The sequence below is a fragment of the Parasteatoda tepidariorum genome, chromosome X2, assembly GCF_043381705.1.
Source record: "Parasteatoda tepidariorum isolate YZ-2023 chromosome X2, CAS_Ptep_4.0, whole genome shotgun sequence".
Classification (NCBI taxonomy): domain Eukaryota; kingdom Metazoa; phylum Arthropoda; class Arachnida; order Araneae; family Theridiidae; genus Parasteatoda; species Parasteatoda tepidariorum.
The window spans coordinates 19,542,299-19,563,260 of NC_092215.1; the positions used below are offsets into that span (position 1 = coordinate 19,542,299).

Genomic DNA, 20,962 nt, shown 5'->3' on the forward strand with positions numbered 1-20,962 from the left:
TATATATATATATATATCGTCGTTGAACCGTCGACCCAATTTTTGTGTTTACGACTACTAATGTTCAACTCCATAGCCTTGGAATTTTGAACCAATCCAGAAGGCAAGGAAACTCCTGGATCAGTACCCCCAGAGGTATTGATTAGTAATGGGAACATGGAGGACTTTACGACTCGACAGATTTAACGTGCATCAGTCACCATTTACTACACGGGGATCGAACCCACGAACTCTTGGACATGAGCCCAGATTAAAGAAGTTTGAAAGATGGAGTTAAATGCCGTGCCCATTTTCGTAAACGTGCATTTCAAGCTGTGTCAACTTTTGTAAGCATACATTTTGAGTACGCTATACCACAGGAGAAACTTTGCGTCACCAATTCTCTTTTATCTCCATTACTAATTTACAGTATAAAAAAAGTGAATTCAGACAAGCCTAGAGTAATCCATGAAGTTTCAAATAATGAAAATAAATTTTTAAATCAAGAAAATGAAAATAAATTATGGGAAGATTACTTAGGATTAGGCAATGTAGAAGTTCTCTTTGATTAATTTGCATGTATTGTGGCATTTAAAAAAAAAAAAAAAAAAAATTCGCTTNAAAAAAAAAAAAAAAAAAAAAAAAAAAAAAAAAAAACAATTGGTAATTTCAACTTTGTGGCTTACTCTAGATTTGTTTGAGCACACTATATTTTGTTGTTGTTTCAAATTTTAAATTAGATTAAATTTTAAATTAGCATTCAAATCGGTGCAGATTTAACTGTTTCATCTATGATGTTTTATCGTTGTTCAATGATTGGAAAATCGCCAAGTGCCAAATTAGCAAATTATGATTAATATGTATGTTATGAAATCCGGTTTATTCCCGGGAATAAACCGGGCTTTTTGGGAAGGAAATTTTGAAATTTGTTGGTTTTTCGTTCCTATGAGATTAATTCTCATTCAAAGCAATGCATAAGAAAGATATTTAAGAAAATTTCAGGTAAAAAAGTGAATTTATGTGGGAAATGCAGATAAAATAAAATATAAATTTCAAACAGTAGATATATTTATTTAAATTTCTTCTATAGAAAAATAGCACAACTTAGAAAATTTAAAATCATAATAAGTCATTAGTAAATTCTTCATACAATGTTTACATACCTTATTATATTGTGCGCCATAATGGTTGTTATAGTTGTCGAGATTGCAGAATAGTGCAACGAGCTCTCTGCGCTAACCTATAGCCCTGTGTTTCTATTACTGAAGCGCCGCAGTGGACTGATCGTTAAGACACGGTTCCCAGCAGATCACCAAGGACAAGCATCACCGGCTGCGGTCAGTGTGCGGGTGGGTGACCACTTGGGTCAGTCTGCGTAGGGACCGAGGGTGTGCGGTATTGGTTCTCGTTAAATTGTTCTACCGTAAAGTGCTCGACCTCGCGTGCAGGTCGTCGGGCTACCGAAGCGGACATGCCATCCCCTCTGCAAAGGATCAAAATTGTGATGGCATGTCTTTGTATCATCCTATGGGATGTTTCCCAGACCGTCGCCAATAGCCCATTGTGCAGCTCTAGTGCGATGTAAATAAACAACAACAACAGCACAAACTAAAGAAAGGCAGCAAAAAGATACGACCAGGATTACGGCGAGATTCGAACCCGCCACCTCCACACTTCCTTTCAGTCTAAGAAGCCCCAAATAACTTCTAACCGATTTATGATGCTACGAAAACTTCCGAAATGTCCAGGGTGTTGTTGTTGTTGTTGATTTACGTCGCACTAGAGCTGCACAATGGGCTATTGGCGACGGTCTGGGAAACATCCCTGAGGATGATCCGAAGACATGCCATCACAATTTTGATCCTCTGCAGAGGGGATGGCACCCCCGCTTCGGTAGCCCAACGACCTGCGCGCGAAGTCGAGCACTTTACGGTAGCACAGTTTAACGAGGACCAATACCGCACACCCTCGGCCCCTACGCAGACTGATCCAAGTGGGTCACCCACCCGCACACTGACCGCAGCCAGTGATGCTTGACTTCGGTGATCTGATGAGAACCGTGTCTTAACGATCAGTCCACTGCGGGACTCCAGGGTGTCAGAGAAATTAAGTCTTGAATTATCACAAAGAAAGTCACTGGCTCGAGCCCCGAACAACTGAGAAAACTCATTATTTACAAGCAAGCATCATGCATGCACTAAACCAGTGTTTCCCAACCTTTTTATCACCGCAGACCTGTCAACTTTTGATAATTTTACCGTGGCCCGCTGTGGGGGGGGGGGGGGTTGATTTATTAATTTTAATTTAATTGTATTTAATCATGCCTTCAAAATAAAATACAGTTACACAAAATATAAAGTGATTTAACATTTTAACTTGCTAGAACGTTAAATCAATGCGAACCCTGAGCTTGTTTCTTTGTAATGAGACGGTTCCATCTGGGGGTATTCGGAGACAATGACACCCGAATTGTGTTGTTTATGTCCAGTTAATTCCGTTGCTTTGTTTTGGTTGCTGTTACTGCAGAAAACCACGCTTCACACAGATAGGTTGTCAGAAATGCCAATAGGGATTTAAGTTCTGTGGTGGCAATCTTGGGGTATTCTGATGCTAGATTAGCCCGATTTGTTGACAAATGGATCGCAGATTTATTCCTTACCAGTTTGTGGGTCTTTTGTTTTTGGAAAGTAGCGCTCGAAATCTTTTAAAAGCAAGGACAGGTGATCGTGCACCAACTGGGAGAGTGAATGTTCAGGCTCAGCGGCCCAGTATCATTTGATCCACGGACCGGGGGTTGGGGAACACTGCACTAAACCGAAGTAGGACAATTTCAATAGATTTTAAATTCAATTTGGTGAAACCAGAGTTTCTGAGGAAACTACGATCGAGAACTTCAACTGAAAAGGATAGAAGTTCGTGATTCGAAATCATTAGAAAAGATTTTAGCACAAGCTAATGGCATGCAATCGCTTAGCTAATGTGAAGTTCCTACTTCAATTGAAATACTGTATTTGCTTGTAAACATTTCCGTTACTACAGAGCATGAACTTTCGAACTTTTCTGTCGCAATCCGGGACTATTGCCTATCGGTTAACCCAGTCTTTAAGATTTAAATTTATTTATTCACGCATGCACATTTAAGCTTATTTACTCAATGCAATACAAGACTGCAGCAGAGAAAGCGAATAGCTTTAAAAAAAAAACATTTACTTTATTTATTTACTCACATACATATGGAGCAGTGATAGTCTGGCTGGTAGGGCGTAAGGCTCATATCCGAGAGGTTGTGAAATCGATCTCCGCCAACCGAATACTCCCCGTGCACAAAATGGTAACTGCCGCACGCTAAATTTGTTAGGGTCACAAAGTTCTCCAAGTTCCCATAACAAACCAATACCTCTGGGGGTGCTAGATCGGAGATTCATCGTACTCTGGTTCAAGCCAAAACTACGATCTGTGAATGTGTCCTTGTAAAGCGGGATGTATCGTATGTGTGTTGTCCCCGGATCAGACCGTCGTCAGTAGCTCATTGAGCAGCTCTAGTACGGCGTAAATAAAAGCACCGTACCGTATCGTATCACATACATATGCAAGTTCGTAGGCTCAATACATAGAACGACTTGCAGAACTTTCTAGTATAAAAGGGCAACACAAATGAGAGGACAGCACAAGGATACAGCCAGGATTACGGCGAGATTCAACCTATTCCCATCAATGCCTGGTTTTTCGTAAAGCCTGAGAGGCCTCTTCATTGGGTTCCCTCATTTCTGAGGGAAACCTAATAATTTTTATTTGTTTTTTTTTTTTTTTTTNTTTTTTTTTTTTTTTTTTTTTTTTTTTTTTTTTTTTTTTTTTTTTTTTTTTTTTGCTTAAGACTTATCTATTAGAATTACTATGTGTAAATGAAGATTAAAATAAATATAAGCTCAAATTTGCAAAAATATCGTAATTTTTTTATAAGTACCGTCATTTGGGATGACTTTGTGCAAACTGTCATTTTTTCAATTACTAACATTATAATAATTAAAAACAAAAAATTATGCACGATTTGTTATCTCAATTGATAAGACTTTTGAAGTATAACCTACCTTCCTGGCCAGGATAACTAGAACTTCTTCAACCGAGCAGACTTTCCAGCCTTCGATTTTGCAACGCTAAAAAATTTGAAACTGTTTGTAACTTGAGCTCACAATTTTCCAAGAACGATGATGTTTACATTACCAGTTATTGGTAAACCATTAGTTCGTTATGTTGACAACTCAAATCAGTTGATACCGAGCTTTAAAAAAATACCCCTAGATGGCACGACACAAAAATTGAAAAAATGACAGTTTGCACTAAGTCACCCCATCTAACGGCAATTTAAAAACACTTTATTATTAAAGAACAGGTAAATTTTGTTTAAAGAAATGAGCAGGGGTCCCTTGACAGTTCTGTACCTAGGGTAGCCGCATTTTTAGATCAGGCCCTGACTACTATCACGCTTCAGAATGCATGGCGGAAGAGTGATACTACACAGCCATGGAGATTCCAAAGCAATTAATTGAGGTAAGACCAACTTGCTGCTTATTTGTATCTATTTATTGATTGTTTCACATATATATCCAGGCTTGGGTGTTCATTAAAAGGTAAGATTAATAAGTCCTTGTCAAATTGATAGCTCAACTTTTTCAAAATTAGTATCCATAAGATATTAGTATAAAAAAAAAACTCTTGAGTAACAAAAATCTAAAATACAATCTACCTAAAAATATTGAATTTATATGTGAAATGTAGATACAAGAAAATATAACTTTTAAAAAGATATATTTATTCAAAACACTTTTATATAAAAATAGCACATCTTAGAAAATTTTAAATAATAATAAATCATAAAATTTTTAGCTGTACAAATACTCTCATTTTATACTTTTAAATTTCAACAACAAATCATAAAGAAACACCTGAAGAAGTGTATTTTTTTTTTCAAAAATAATTCCACAGATATTTAAAAAAAGCTTACTAAAGTTGGGGTAATGAAAGATCACACTTATTTTAATCAAATGCTAAAAAAAAGAAACATTTAGTTTTTTGAATTCTAAAAAGTAAATAAAAAACTTTTACTATTTATAGAGAACTAAAGAAATATTGTACATATTTACAAAAAATTTCAGCACAAGTTTTTTTCACTTGGCACAAAATTTGAGCGTAAAAAAAAAAATTAAGAATGTTCATTAATATTAAGGCTCTTAAGAAAAACTGTAAATATCTCTTTTGCTAATTCTACTTAAGCATTGATTTCAGTGCAAAGGAAACATCTAAGTTCACAAAAAAGTTTTACATACAATTATTTTTCAACACATTTAACCCACAAATAATTATAATACATAAATAAAACAATTGCTTAAATGTTAAATAAAACAAAAAAAATTCGTTCTAAATCAATAGATATTGTAGTGATAGCTGATGTGTAATAAACAGAAGGTGTAAAAATAAAATAATTTAAAATATGCGTCTTCTTTAATGTTTGATCTACAAGTTTCAACATATGGATTAGTTTTTTGTTAATTCCTTAAATGTGCCACAAAGTTTTAAAAAAGTGAGCAATTTTTAACGCAATTGCAATTTTCTACTAAAACATAAGCAGTAAAAAATAGTGGAATTAATAAAACTGATAATGCACAGTAATATCACATTTGCTAAAAATTTGATTGAATAAAACATTTGACTAGCAAAAGTTTAAAAAATTTTCAAACAAGGAATTATAATTTAATTCCAAAGAGTCATGTATTTATAAAAAAAAACAAGTTGCTTATCACAAACTAAAACAAAATACTTCAAACGAACAAAAATGTTGAATAAAATATTAATACATAAAATTATTAAGCAGTTTTGAAATGAAAATGGTAACAAGCTAGCGAGAAATGTTAACTTAATTCCAAAGGGTCATACAGATTAAAAAAGGGCCAGTTATTTATCACAAACTAAGACAAAATGTTTCAAACAAAAAGTATGTTGAATAAAACCTTAATACATAAAATTTCAGTTATGAGATGAAAGTAGCGACAAGCACACATAGAAGTTTCAATAAATGAAATACCTTAAAAGTATTAAAACACAAATCGAAATATATAGCTAAAATATGTTTAGTCTTTATGCAATTTAATTTAAAATGCTCTGAAAACTACTAATTTCAAAAACAAATGTAATTGTATTAAAAGAACTAAAAAAAAAACTATTTTGTTAACTTCAAGAGCATTTTTGTGTTACAAAATTTCTTTTCATACTATACAAATCAATAATAAAATAAAAAATTATGAGGAATGAAAATAAATTTTACATAAAAAATAAATATTAAGAATAGATTGAATCCATAGAGTACCATCTGATATTGCTTCATAGGAAAATGTTTGGAAAATATTTAATTTAAAACTATAATGAACATAACAGAAATAAGTTTTAAGAAAATTAAACAGATATAAAAATTAAAACTGGAAGTAAAAAATTTTTTTTTAAATTCTACACAAACTAGATATTTTAAAGAAACCATCTATCATTAAAAACATATATATTGAAACTTTATTTACAAAGAAACGTTCTCAAAAATTTTATTCTTTTTTAACATTGTAATGAAGATAAAAAGATAAATAAATTTAAGAAGAGTTAAAAACATACAAAAATAAAAAGTTATTCCAAATACAGAATAAATACGAGAGGTAGGTAAAAGACAATGAGAATAACATTTTTTAAAAATTGAATTCAATGTCAAAAAAAAAAGACATTTTTTAAAAGTATAAATTCGATTTTGTCCATAATCTAATTGTATAATTTCTATCACTAACTGAGATAATCTCAGACAGAATTATTGTGATTTGCAAGCGATGTTTGTCGTATGTTAAAAGGCAATGTATGAAGACGGCCTTGATAAGCATTTGACAAAGTTCTGAAACTTCTGTCAGGCGGAGGAGCAGATCTTTGAATTTCTGAATTGAGCAAAGGAGTTGTTTCTGATTGATTATTGGTAACAGCAGAGATTTCAGCTTGAGCTGATTCTTGATTTAAATTAACTTGCTTTTTACACATAGGGCAGATTCGTCTATTTTCAGTTAACCATTGATCAATACAAGTAGCGTGATAAGCTGCAATATAGAATAATAAAAACTAACAAAGATGATACTGAAACGAATAAAATGGATAACATTTCATTATTAAGAATAATATTTTTATGAAGAGTTTTTCGAAAATTTTTTAAATATTTAAATTTAAATATTATTACCAGAACATGGTTAGGTACTGATACTTGCCAACTTATTCCAATTTATCGAAACAATTTTATTAGAGTTTTAGAGAGATAGTAAATTTTTTGATCAAACATTTAATTATAGATTTAATAAATTGAATTTAGAATGATTTTTTTCACTACTACAAACAAACAACTTAAATTTATATACAAAATCCAATTATTGATAGGAGAAAATTTTTAAGTGAAGGTAAAATTGAACAAATTATGTTTAACTTAAATTGCCACTTGATACCACTTTAAATATGAAGGGAACTTTTGTGTTAACAACTATGGGTACAGAAGTTACTTTTAAATTATATTAAAACTTAATATTCTTTCTTGAAACTAATTATTTTATATTAGATTATGTTCACACATTTCAAAAGGCCATTCTATTTAACAGAAATGCTCTTCATTAGCAATAAGTACTGATTTTATAAAAATAGAATTTCATAACAAGATAGATAAAGCTGAAAAAGAAAAAAGAATCATTACACAAATTAAATTGTGCATGAAAACACCAATATTTAAAAGTTTGATTTCAATTACACTTTCAACAAATTTTATTTTCACAATTTTTGATGACTTAATTTAGTGTTAGATGTACAATGCGCAAAATAAAAAATGGACCAACCTGAATAACTTTTGACTAATGATCAGTTCTATGACTCTAGGGGTGTTCTCAAATATGATAATTAATAAGTGGAGACAATATTTTAAGTTACAAAATAAGACACAAAAACATACTTTCTCTTAATAAACAAAACTTTTTTAAAAACAGTCTTAGTTGTTAATAAGACAGACTTAAAATATGCTAATAATTAGTACCAACTAGAAATTAATTTACAAAATCAAACACAAAAACTTACCTTTATCAACTTAATCATAATCGTACTTTTATCAAATAAACAACTCTTAACGACGGATTTGGATATTTGGCCATAAATTTATGAAGTGTAGCCACAATCTCAAATTTATAGACCAATTTAGTCAAGAGAGTGTTTTATAGCTTAAGCTCCTTGGTGCTAATTTTACTTTTCGCATATTCAGCTATTTCTCAAGAACTTTTAAAAGCAATGAAAATTCCTACTCTATAGAATGAAACTAACTATCCAAAACTAATTTCATGCAAAAATTTTCATAATTATTGATTTTTTTCAGGGGGAGTAAACCATGTTGACGGTGTAGCGTATCTACCACTACAAAATTACAACTACAATTCACTAGTATATAAGAAATGTTAACTCGATTCTATGGTGGGGTACCTTTACATAGATGGCGGTTGACATTGTCGATAATACCACCCCACATTGGTGACCCGGATGTGATGTGAACACGCCTACCTGGGCAGTAATGCCCACTTCGATATGAACATGCCTATCTTGACAGTAACGCCCACTTTGATCTGAATACGCCTACTTAGTTGGATGGTCCACATTGAACAGTTGACTTGCTACTTGTGACTGCAACATCATCCACCTCCTAGCGCTGTTGCTGCTCAGTTTCAATCACGCACAACGCATACACTCGACTGCTAAAGGCAACACAGAAGCAACTATGACCGTGAAGTTAATACACCTCTCACATTCAGCACTCAGAAAGTACGGTGGTCTTAATACAACTCTCCCGGCTTTACACAAAAACAGCAATGATTCAACTAGAGGTATCCATTCATCGAATTCTATCACAGATATAATTCTGGTGGGGGAGTACTGTATCTACCACTACAAAATTACAACTGCAATTCACTAGTATATAAGACATGTTAACTCGTATATAAGACATGTTAACTCTGTATTTTTGAATGGTTATTCAGGGTTCCCACACTATGATGAGATTGAAATTCAAGGACTTTCCAGGACTTTTCAAGGACCTCAACAAAATTTTCAAGGACCTTAATCTAAGACCAATTTTAAAAATTATTCTCTTCTATTTTACTAGAAGCAACAATGCTTGTTGTGGCAATAATTAATTTCAAATATAATACCTAAATGCTTTGCCTATATAGAGAGAAGAGAGTATATGTATTATGGACTAAAATTTATATTTTTTTAAAAACAACCCTACTGGTTTTACATATTAATTCACAAAATCATTTTCAGCACAATCTATAACTAATGGTAATGAGGTGTTAATGGTGAAATCCTTTAATCCTGTGTATTTCCATGTGAAGGCTGCATGAAAGACAGAGCTAAATCTTAGGTATTCCATATTCCATGACTATTCCATAACCCCCTCCTCTCCTCTATTAAACATCGTTTCTGAAATTATTCATCCATAATTTACACAACCTTCTCTAAATGTTATGCAGCAACAATTCTTTCTGAAAATAAAAATTAGAAGGAACATATCCCATTTTCACCATGTTTAAAAGCATTATTCGTTATGTGTAATCCACAACTGCCAATGAATATGACCTGGTGGGAATATTTCTCTTTTAATTCACACTGAAGCTTCTAATAGAATTTCCAATTGACATAGGGTCCATCCATGGATAATTGAAGTATTTTAGAGAGCTTTTAACCATCATCCATGCATTTGTAAAAAGAGGACAAAATATTTTCTGCAGTTCCATGACCCATAAATTGGGAGGTAAGATACTTAGTGCAAACTTTATTATCAATTCCTTACCATAATGTCCATCTGCTTAGATTGTAGAGACTGATTTAACGTCTCATCAAAGAGTACAGTGTAGCAATCAACATTCTTCAGCTCATTTATAAGAATCCCTTTGAAGTATAGTGCCAATCCAAAGGAGCCCAAATAGGCTCACTTTGTGGCACTACAAAAAAATTGTCTCGCTATACAGCTATCAGCAAACATTTTGGAGAACAATTTACTAATCCCTTCACAGGAGTTACATGAATAATTACTAGTGATGCACTTCAGACTCCAGAGAATTTCAGCATCAAGCACATTCCTTTTGACCAGATAAGAAGACAATGTTACCTCGGCCACTAAAGTTTCTGTTTCACATGGGGCACACGATGTTGAAGGAGTATTTACACCAGATGAATTAGATGTTGATGTCTTTGGAAAAAGAGAACTCAGGGCATGAGACTGCTTTTTTGTTTTACCTTTCTTTCATGTGTGATTTCAGAGCAGATTCTTCCATTTTCGCGATATCGATCTCCTTCATGCATAATCGGCACTTGGCTCTGAACTTCTTTTCGGGCATCGATAAAATCCATTCTTTATAAGCTTGATTATCCATCCATTGGGGATTAAAATAGCACTTCCCAGGCATAACTAGTCTAAACTACATAACACAAATACGAAGCCGTGCCTTTGCGAATACGCTTTACAATAAAGTTTTGAAATGACGCAAACGTAAGGACAAGTGCGGATGGTAAAACGGCAAATTTATTGAAAACTACAAGGTACATATTGTTACGAAATTCGAGAGTATTCCAGTTTCGATAAGAAAAAAGAAGATCTAAGCTTATGCGACAGAAGATGAAGTGGAGTCTCGCCCCGAACACATTGATTGTCTGCTGTGCTCCGCGCGCTTGGCAGACACCAAGATGCTAGGCCCGGTTAGAAACGGTGGTGTTAAAAACCACATGAGAGAGCTCGGGAACAAAACAGAAAGAACGAGAAAGATCCGCGGGTGTTTTATAAAAAGGGCCGCCGACAGTATTGGACAAATTCAAGGACCTATCAAGTTTTTCAAGGACCTAAGACGCTTTTCAAGCACTTTCAAGGACCTAAATTTAGCACAAAAAAATTCAAGGACTTTCAAGGACTCTCAAGGACCGTGGGAACCCTGTTATTTATCAAGAATTATTTGACTGATCTTGTTCAAAATTTTTCATTTTGCCTTATACATTTACAAAGTTTAAAATGATATAAGAATTTGTATACCTTACCATTCAAAATTTTTTGACTAATATTAAACAAAAATAATGAAAATAATTATTAAAAATTTTTTTGAAAGGTATCATTTAGAACAAAAGTTATTCAGGATGTTATTTTATTTTTATTTATTAATTTTTTGTTCACTGTACAAGATCTGAAAAGGGACATACTGTGCCATACAAAAATCTGAAAAAAAACGATTATAAAGTTAAGTATCATACAGATATCATTCTTTAAGTTAACTCCATATTTCTTATTACAAAGTACCAATGTCATGTACCTTTGATAACAATTTTGAAGTAAATGGAGGTAACCTCTAAGAATGACCAACCTCTATCAATGACCATTTTACTGTGGAACAGAAAGTGTGGAGCAGAAATTATTATATTAGGTGCCTGCTTGAAGTCCAGCATCTCTAAGCGAAGATCATAAAAATGGTGTCCAGAAATAGAAAAGAAACCATGATTAGCTCACAATACAGTGAGTGCATGACACCAATTACTACTAGATTCATGGTTAGTATTCCTATCATGTAAATGGTACAAGATTTAAGAACTTCACTTTGCACTTTGGATTTAGCATCATGAGCATATTAGTGTGAAGAATGTAAGTCAAATACACACTTCACATAACAGTAAGAGTTAATTCAAAGAATGTCATAAAAACATTAAAAAAGAACCTATGAAAAAAAGTCAGTTTCACAAAAACTAGTGCTCAGATTATGTAAAAAATTAAATGACATCAAACTACATGCACATGTAATCAGCAAAATTATAAGTTGTATTTAAAGAAATTAATAAATTCAAACATACCGTGACAGCAAGGAAGAATTCGTAACTTCTCATTAACTTTAAAATCTTCTAAGCAAATTGCACATGTTTCATACGGATCCCCTTAAAAAAGACATTAATAGTTTAATTGTAATATTACCCTATAAAAGTTAACAATATACCATAGATACAAATATCATGAATCAAATTTAAAAACTAATTGTTCCTAAACCTTATACTTAAAAACGTAGGGCTAGGCTGTTTTTGATTTTAGTGTGATTTGGAATTTTTTTAAAAAAACTGATCAAAAATAATCTCCCTTTAGCACTCACTGTTATTAATTTAAAAAATAATGATTCTTAAATTTGAGAATTCTTTGTGGGTGGATCAGGGGATTTTTTGAATGATTACATGATCCAGAGTTGAGTATTATGTTGTTTTTTTTTTTTTTTTAAAATTAAATATGCATATTTTACAATAAATAATTCTTCATTTCAAGACTCAAACATTTTAATTTATTTCTCTAAAAAAGTAAGACCATAAACTATTATTATTGCCATTTTAAGGTTTTCAGAAAAACAGTATATGTACTTTTGCAGCCTATGGAAATGTGAAATAAAAATACATAATAATTGCAATTATTCCATTTAAATAAATTGGTTATCATTTTACCTGTTTTAAATTTGGCAGTTTCCAACTGTTCCAAATGACTTGTGTTAAGAATAGAGTTCTGCATTGCATGAGACCGTTGAACATACTTTAGGATCTATAAATAATTTTAATTTAAACATTTTATCTTAACTTAGAAGAAATTTTAAAACTTATAATGATGATTACAGATTTAAGAAAAGATATAACAAAAACCATAATTAGTTATTAGGAATATAAAATAAAATAAATAATCAAGATGATATAACAGTAAGATGATAGATTGTTCTGATGTGCTTATTCTGTGGAATAGCATTGTTCCGTTTGCATATTGCCACAATCAAAGTTAAATTAAATTGATTTGAAAAAACAATTTAAGAAAGTTAGATTGTTTTTTCAATTGCTTTAAGAATACCAGTACAGAAATGTTAAAGCATAGAGTTAAAAAATTTGGATTCATTGGGAGACAATAGATTAACTTAGATAGACAGATTTGACAGATAGACTTAGATTTGGGAGACAATAGATAACTTAGAAATACGGTTTTTATGCTAGTTAAAAATATCAAAACTAAACTTTTAAATAAACATTAGAACATCATTATCTGTAACGTATTAACAAATTTTCTAAGTGACCACCCTTGGTCTTAATGTACAGCTGTAAATGCCACAAAATTTTCAAGTATGGGTCGCAACTCCCCTTCTGATATTTTATTTCTTTCCTTGCACAAGGATAATTTTTAGGAATGCAAAAGTCTTATAAGATTTAACACAAACCTTTTTGTCCAAGATGAACCAAAAAAAAAATTTCATTGCATTTCAGTATGCATGCAAGTCCAATGAATAAGATGGTGGCCATTCTAGTGTTGTAAGAAAATCGAGAAAATGTGCCATACACCATTCTTAAGTGCGTTTCGCCATGCGTGCTGGCTGGTGGTCGTGCTGTATCCTGTTATTGATTTCTTTTTAGCTTTCTAGCAAGTTTACATGAGTAAAGAAGCACAGCACATCCAAAAATGAGTTTGAGATAGACGGTAGAATAGGTTTTTTTTCTACTGGCACAGATCTTCTTCCAAACTTTAACAGATTTTGGTCATTTATGCCATTTAATAATGAAAGAAAGTTCAGGGACATCTGCTGATTATTCTGTATCATATCATAATGACTATTGTTGTTTTGTTCAATTAAGAACAGTTTCTCATCAGTAAAGACAAATTTCTGTCATTGATCACCCACAACCTATATGAGGAGTTTGTTTTTAAACTGAGTACCTACCTAATGTAAAGTTATGAGCAATGCTTTTCCTTGCAGTTAATAAATAAACAACAAAGCCAATTATGTTTATAACATTAATTTTAAGATTATTCATTGATTTCAAAGATTTTGTAAAACACTCTGTATTGACTACATCTTATAATTTTCTTGCAAGAAATTTAACTGTGAAAAGCTAAAATAACATTAAATAACAGATTTGAAATAAAAGACAGATTAACATAGATTTGAAGAGAAAAAATTACTTTATGACTATAGATATTCTAAAAAAATTAGTGACTAAGTTGAAATTTTTCACGAAAATTTTAAGTTTGAATCTTCTTATTTTTCTTAAATTTTCTGTTGCGTGTTTATTCCCTTAAGAAATACTGAGGCAAAATATATCAAATAAAGCTTAAATTGAGGGTCTTTATTAGTTTTTAAAATTAATTCTTACTTAAAATAATAAATAATATTAATGAATAAATAATTAAATTAATTTAGTTATTAAAAAAGAATCAACATCTTCAAATAAAGCATAAATAAGATCACTTTCCATGTTTAGTTAAAGATATTTTAATCATTTAAAGCTTAGAAAAGTTTAATGGGACATATGTGGTTGTTAGCGCTAAAATGTTAACAATACATATTTTTCCTTAAAAAAGAAACGAGCCATATTAAATAAATACTTCAATATCAAATTAATTTACCAACAAAAATTTTCAATATAATTTATAATATTTAATGAAGAAAAAAAGCAGAAGCAAAAGTTAAAATTTCAATAAAATTTGCAAATAGAGAAGTAAACTTTCAGATTAAACAAGCATTACTAATCAATTCAAAGAAATCAGAAGTAAGCAAATTATCAGAAAGTAAGTTTGATAAATACATTTTTCAAAAATGTATCAGTATAATGTATTAAAATATAGATTAAAAAATAAAAATGTTAATCATGAAAAATCTGATTCTGAATGAAGTATAAAAAAAGTACTAGAGTACTCGATGTGTTACAGCTCTTAGTATAGGACAAAATTGATGGTTGGAATGGTCCATAGGGAAACTAAATATAACAAATCGTGCAATTAAAGAATTTTACACCAGTCCCCATCTGATTACCTCTTTTTTTTTCTTGAAAATGGACCCTATGTACATTTCATGCCTTTTTAATAAATTTATATTTGATTAACTTTCATTTGATTAACTTATATTTGATTATTGTGAACATTTCACAATGTTTGAAAATTACATTATGTCATGCTTTTTTTTAAAAAATTTTCTTCATTTCAAAAAAGAACTTTATTACATAATGTTAACCAGATTTTGATAAACGATTCAAAAGAAATGCCTATCATTAAGAATGACAGTTTTTTTCATTGTTTCAAATTTTGAAAAGTGGTCACATGTTTTAAAAAGTTACCATCGTTAAAGGCCAGAAATACAATGCCCTAATTTTGCCCTATAGTTTTTATATGTTTTTCTAGTGCCACATCTAGGTACAGTTTTATGCAAAATAGCATAAAGAGGCTGATTTTTTAAATGATTTCTAAAAGGAATTTTAAAAAAAATTGTTCTTACGAAAATATTTCAGAATCTAAAAGAAAAAAACACTTTTTTTTAATGTGGGCTTAAAAATTTATTTAAAAAAAAAAACTCAACCTACACCAATTGGTATGACTAAAATGATAACTAAGAACAGAAAAGTGGCAAGTAACAAGCGATACTTCTGTAGGAAATATTTCCATTTTGGAGAAGGTTGGTTAGGTGTCATTAGGATCCAGAACCTAGAAGAAGAGAATTAAGAACAAACGAGAATTAGGATTAGAAATGCAGAAGAATGTTAAGAGATTAATAGCAAGAAATGAAATGTTAAAAGTCAAAAAGGGAAATTGAAACTACAAGGTTAAAATGCAGAAAGTTTATATAATAATAAAGCAAAATATTACAAGGTTTATTTGTAGATCCATACATATTTGTAGATGCATATTTAGCTTGCAAGCACAAGAGATAAATAGTACAATTTCAAATTCTTTTTACATATAAATAAGTTCTTATGCTTTATTAAAGATTTACAATGCATTTTAATCTTAAAACGTCATACCTATGCATTAATCTACAGATAATAGTAAAATATTTAGATTTGACAAATATACATGATGATTTTTAACCTTGAAACAGATTTGAAAAATTGCAATTTTTAAAGGTTAAGGCAAATATTTTAGAATTTATAAGTTGGGGTTCAAAAAAACATTAATAACAAAATAATATAACTAATTTTAACATTTTATAAGTACACTAAATTTGTATGAATAAGTGTATGTTAATGTGTATAGCGGGGTATTTTCTGTAACATCCATTAAACATTACTCAATATGCTTGCTTAAAATTGCAAAGAAATTTACCAGAATCTTAATTAAAATAGTATATAATCTATATAATATAATTAAAAAAATTATGATTTAAAGAAATTATGATTTTCAAGAAATTGTTTCATTAGTGATTTTGAATCAAGTCAAGCTAAGTAGCATTTTGAATTACATTTTTTTTCTCAATAAAGTTTGGATTCTTAAAGATAAGAACATTTAATTATACTTTATTTAAGATAGGGAAGTAAGAAAACTATATGTTGTAGTAATAATGTGCAAAAATGCATATTTATTAAAAATGAAAAATATTAAACATTGATACAAAATAAAACACATTTTGTCACTGATTTTTCCTTTAATTACATTGAAACTTTGATTAAAATGCAAAGTTACACCACTGAATCAGGCCGAAGAAAGTTTGCACTTAAACAGTGTAAATTGATTATTTTACCCAATTTCATTATGTTACTCTGTTTGCAAACTCTGGTTGTACTTTATATCAATTCAAGTAATTCACTCATCAGATAATTTGGGAAATTTTTAAGTTTTTGCTTACTTCTTTCTTTATTCCAGTAAAAAAATAAGGTAGTTGTCATTTCTTATACAAGTGATTTAAAAACTACAACTGTTATTCTTGTCTTTAAAATGGAAATAATAACTCTTATCAAACTGATTTACCCTATTATACAGGGCCTTCTAAACTATAGAAATAAAGAGCTTCCATGGAAGCCAAAATAAAGAATGAACTTCATTTAAGAATATGAGTCATCATGAATAGATAAAAAGAAAATTTGGAAATTACTGTGTTGATAATAATTTGATTTGAGTTCGATTAAAACATTGACACAATAGACCAATAAGGCAATTACACATCACATGCAGGACAATCAGAAATTATAATTTACACAGTTTAAGGCCTTTTTTCAATAAAAAAATTTCAATGTATTCAATTTTGAGACAAAGATGCTTCAGGCCTAAATGCAACTATATAAAAAAGCTTTTTAAAATATTAACTAGCTTGTATGAGTGAAGTATGGGTCAAATAAAACTGCCCAGTGATTTAACTTTAAAATTATAATATTGAAAACAAATTATACACATAAATTATCTGCGTTATTTCCTTTTTCAGAAATAGTGAAAATGCTTTATTTTATGCAGAAATAACTCTTAAACAAAAATTTATGATTTTTCTGACACAATTAAAATGACTACTTCCTAACGGTGACATGAGGCAAGGCAATTAAAGAAAATTATTCTTTCAGAGCATATTACTAATTAATATTTTTGATTAAAATTGCAACATATTGTAATACTAACTTCTTAGAAAATGCACAGAAATCTTGTTTAAAAGCTTAATTCCTTCTAACATGTGTGAAATATTTTCCTCACCAAATCTTCTTTTCATAAAAAATTATTATGGAAATACCTTTCAGTGATATATCATAAAACCTATTTTTACGAAACTTTAATTAATAAATATAAAAAATCATTTGCTTGTCTCTAAGTTATAATGTAAAGCATAAGAAAACTTTTAAAAAAAGAATCAGACTTCCAAACTTAGGAAACATGAAGTTATACTTTAAAATAATTTTTCATTTACTTTGGTTTTTAAAATGAAAAGAAAAAAATGCTTTTAAAAACTCAAAGACTCTGACTAATATTTGTCAAATTTCAAAAATAAGCTCATCTAAATCAGAATGAATCAACCACGTCTATCTGAACAACAAAAACATATGAAACTTAGAAAATAAACTGAAAATAAATAAATGTTTTTATTAAACATATTAATGTGGCAAAAGCAATTGTTGCAATAGGTTTAATATTTGTTAAGGAAATAGCTAAAGACAAAAAGGAAAATTATGATACAAAACATTAAAAATGGACAAAAGACAAACATAAATGAAGAAAAGGGATGATGCAAAGTTATTGTTATAGTGAATAGCAAAACGTATAGCAATAGGTTTAATATTTGAAAATAGGTTTAATATTGTTATAGTGAATAACAAAATATATTGCAATAGGTTTAATATTTCTAAAGAAAGGACATAGCTAAAGACAAAAAGGAAAATTATGACACAAAACATTAAAAATGGACAAAAGACAAACATAAATGAAGATAAAGTATGATGCAAAGTTATTGTTATAGTGAATAACAAAACCAAAAATTTAAAACACCTCCAATTACTTATTGTTAACTTACATTTTAAATAAACAATGAAAAGATTTATTAAGTAAAAGCAAGCTATCAGGTAGTGATAACTGATACCACATTAACATTTGATTTAAAAACTATGGTAATTAGTGATGACGTGTAACTAAAATTGTCGATATTTTACATGCTGTATTTCAAAAGAACATGTGAAATCAAACAATTCTTACAATAAACCATGGCTAACCCTGCCCTTACCACCCACTAGTGGGCAATTCAAGCTATCATAGTAAGTTTTTAGTATTTCATCTATTGCTTGTTTTGTAAAAATGTATTGAATCTCTGTCCAGCTTCTGTAAACAAAGAAACCATCAATAACCAACAACACAACAATTAATAACCAATTTATACTAACAATGAAAAAACAGTTAAGAATTATATTTTTACTGTTTTACCTCTATTTGGTAGAAGTAACTAATAAATTAATTTGGCTACAGCTTATTGTAGAACCAGTTTCAAATTTGTAAAGTAAAAAAAAAATAAACCCACATAACCCTTGATCCAATGATCAAAATCTCATGTACATACAATCTTAATGGTTTTAGAGGCAGGTGTTACAAATACAAATTCACTAGTGCAAGTGATAATTCAAGTTATAAAAGCAGGCAAAAAACATACTTTCCTTGAATAAACATATTTTTTGATGGATTTTGATTCCTTACCCTAGAAATATGAATGGTTGCAACAATCCAGAAAATGGAATACTACCCAATTTTTAGATAAAGTTTTTACATACAAGCCTATATTAACGGCGCAGTTTTAATAAGCTTAGTTAAATGTTCAAAACTCAAGCATGGTCAAATAATCATATTTGAAACTAAAATATCATTTAAATTAAGGGTCTGTAATCTATTGCTAAAGGGCTACACGCATTATTTTTGGATTAACGATATTTGGATTTGCGAGTGAGTGAAGTGCTGGAGCAGAGTATACCACCTACCAGTTTAACATAATGGCTGAAATTAGAACTTGGTAAAATATGTTTTGCATTAACATTTGGAATTTTGGATAATCCTTAATTAATTTGAATAATTTCAGAAGTTAAGTATTTCACATTATATTAACAATGGGCTTAGTACAGAGGAAAAAGCTGTAAATATACAAAGATAAAATTTTATGCTTCAATAAGAATTATTCCAAATAAACTTAAATAAAATTTTCTAAGCTCAAAAAATAATATTTAGAGCTAAAATTCAAAGTCAAAATTGAAACCATTTCATACTAAAAATTAATAATAATTCAGCGGTTTTGATAATTTTCAAGTTATAAAAACAGTTATGAAAACCAGTATTTTTAGAAAATATAATGGTTGCTAAGCTATAAAACAATAAATAGCTTTCATAAAAAATTTAATTTTGAATCATAACATAAACATAATATCTTTAGTAAGTATTTTATAATATAAATTTTGATTGATAAAAAATTTTACTAGCTCTTTAAAGAAAATACATACTTTTTTTAGGTTTATGTGCACAAAACCCAAAATAAGATATTACATAATGTGCCATTTAAAATAAATTCAAAATTTGATTTATAATATTAGAAAAGTTACAATTTATATCAAAAGGTGTGTTAGACAAACTAGAGAGATGGAAAAATATACTTTTCATGTATGATTAATTGCCAACGAATCAATCAAAACTTTTCTTTCAGTTTTATGCAATTAAAAAATAAATTAATTAATATGAAAAGTAGACAGCCTGCTACCAACCCATTAACTGTACTTAGATTTTAGGTCAAATTTGGTTGCATTCTGAAACAGGATATCAGCTTTTCCCATGTTATATTATGTAGAAACTGTGCTTGGGAGAGAAATTTTTCAATGTAATTGCTCAATTAATGAGAACATTTAAGGGTTAGAATCCAATTATCATCAGATAAAAAGTAGAGACATCTGTGATTCTCAATAGTAATTTACTAAGCTCCCCAATACAGGTTAGTTTCAGTAAAAAAATATATATTCTGCTTCAAAACTCATGTTCATGTTTAAAAATTGTGCTCCTAAAAACTGAAAAATATCTATGGATAAAAATCTTCACTGCACGGCACTGAGCAATATGTTTTGCTTAAAATTACAACAGGATATGTTCACTGTTAAAAGTTTTTTCCTTAGAAATTTTTGTGACACATTAGTTACATATTTATTTAGAGAGGTTCATAAATGTTTTACAATATCATTGACAGAGATCATTAAAAATATTCACATAAATAAGGAAGATATATGAAAGAGAAGGTGCATAAGTGAAGGGTTATTGTAACTTTAAAAACACAAAATGTGAAAGATGTCCCTACCTTCCTTACATCTCTATAGCAGTCAAGTGTCACAGATGTGCAGTGATAATAAAAAATGCATTCAAAATTGCACAAAAACATGAAAGCTTGAATAGCTCACTAATGATGATATAAACAGATTTCAGTATCAATGCTATATACTATAAAATAATTAAAGAATAACAAAAGTTTGGCTGTTGTGGTGATTTGACTATACTTCATAAAACATAAACTCATACTCATCGTAAAATGAGCAAAAAGGTTCGTGATTTAATTTCCACAATTTCTGACTATTATTATGATTTAAAGAACTGCAATGGCTCAATGGTTAAGGATTTTAGCTGTCATTTGGA

At 29.9% G+C, this 20,962-nt stretch overlaps 2 protein-coding genes across 4 annotated transcripts in view; both read right to left on the reverse strand.

The window, feature by feature from the left end:
* LOC107436635 (SAM domain-containing protein SAMSN-1) overlaps positions 1–1,247 on the reverse strand; it is a 31,929-nt gene extending 30,682 nt beyond the window's left edge. Inside the window, exon 1 of one of the 2 annotated variants that reach the window (XM_016048408.2) lies at positions 1,143–1,247. In XM_016048408.2, coding sequence (XP_015903894.1) covers positions 1,143–1,162 — 20 coding nt within the window. In that variant the 5' untranslated portion in view covers positions 1,163–1,247. The remainder of the gene's footprint in view (positions 1–1,142) is intronic. The other variant, XM_043040292.2, reaches the window with a different exon arrangement.
* Positions 1,248–4,768: 3,521 nt separating this feature from the next.
* Positions 4,769–20,962, reverse strand: part of LOC107436644 (E3 ubiquitin-protein ligase RNF13) — a 31,556-nt gene continuing 15,362 nt past the window's right edge. Inside the window, exons 7-10 of one of the 2 annotated variants that reach the window (XM_043040290.2) lie at positions 15,427–15,547; positions 12,541–12,634; positions 11,911–11,991; positions 4,769–7,097 (exon numbers count right to left, since the gene is read on the reverse strand). In XM_043040290.2, coding sequence (XP_042896224.1) covers positions 6,811–7,097; positions 11,911–11,991; positions 12,541–12,634; positions 15,427–15,547 — 583 coding nt within the window. In that variant the 3' untranslated portion in view covers positions 4,769–6,810. The remainder of the gene's footprint in view (positions 7,098–11,910; positions 11,992–12,540; positions 12,635–15,426; positions 15,548–20,962) is intronic. The other variant, XM_043040291.2, reaches the window with a different exon arrangement.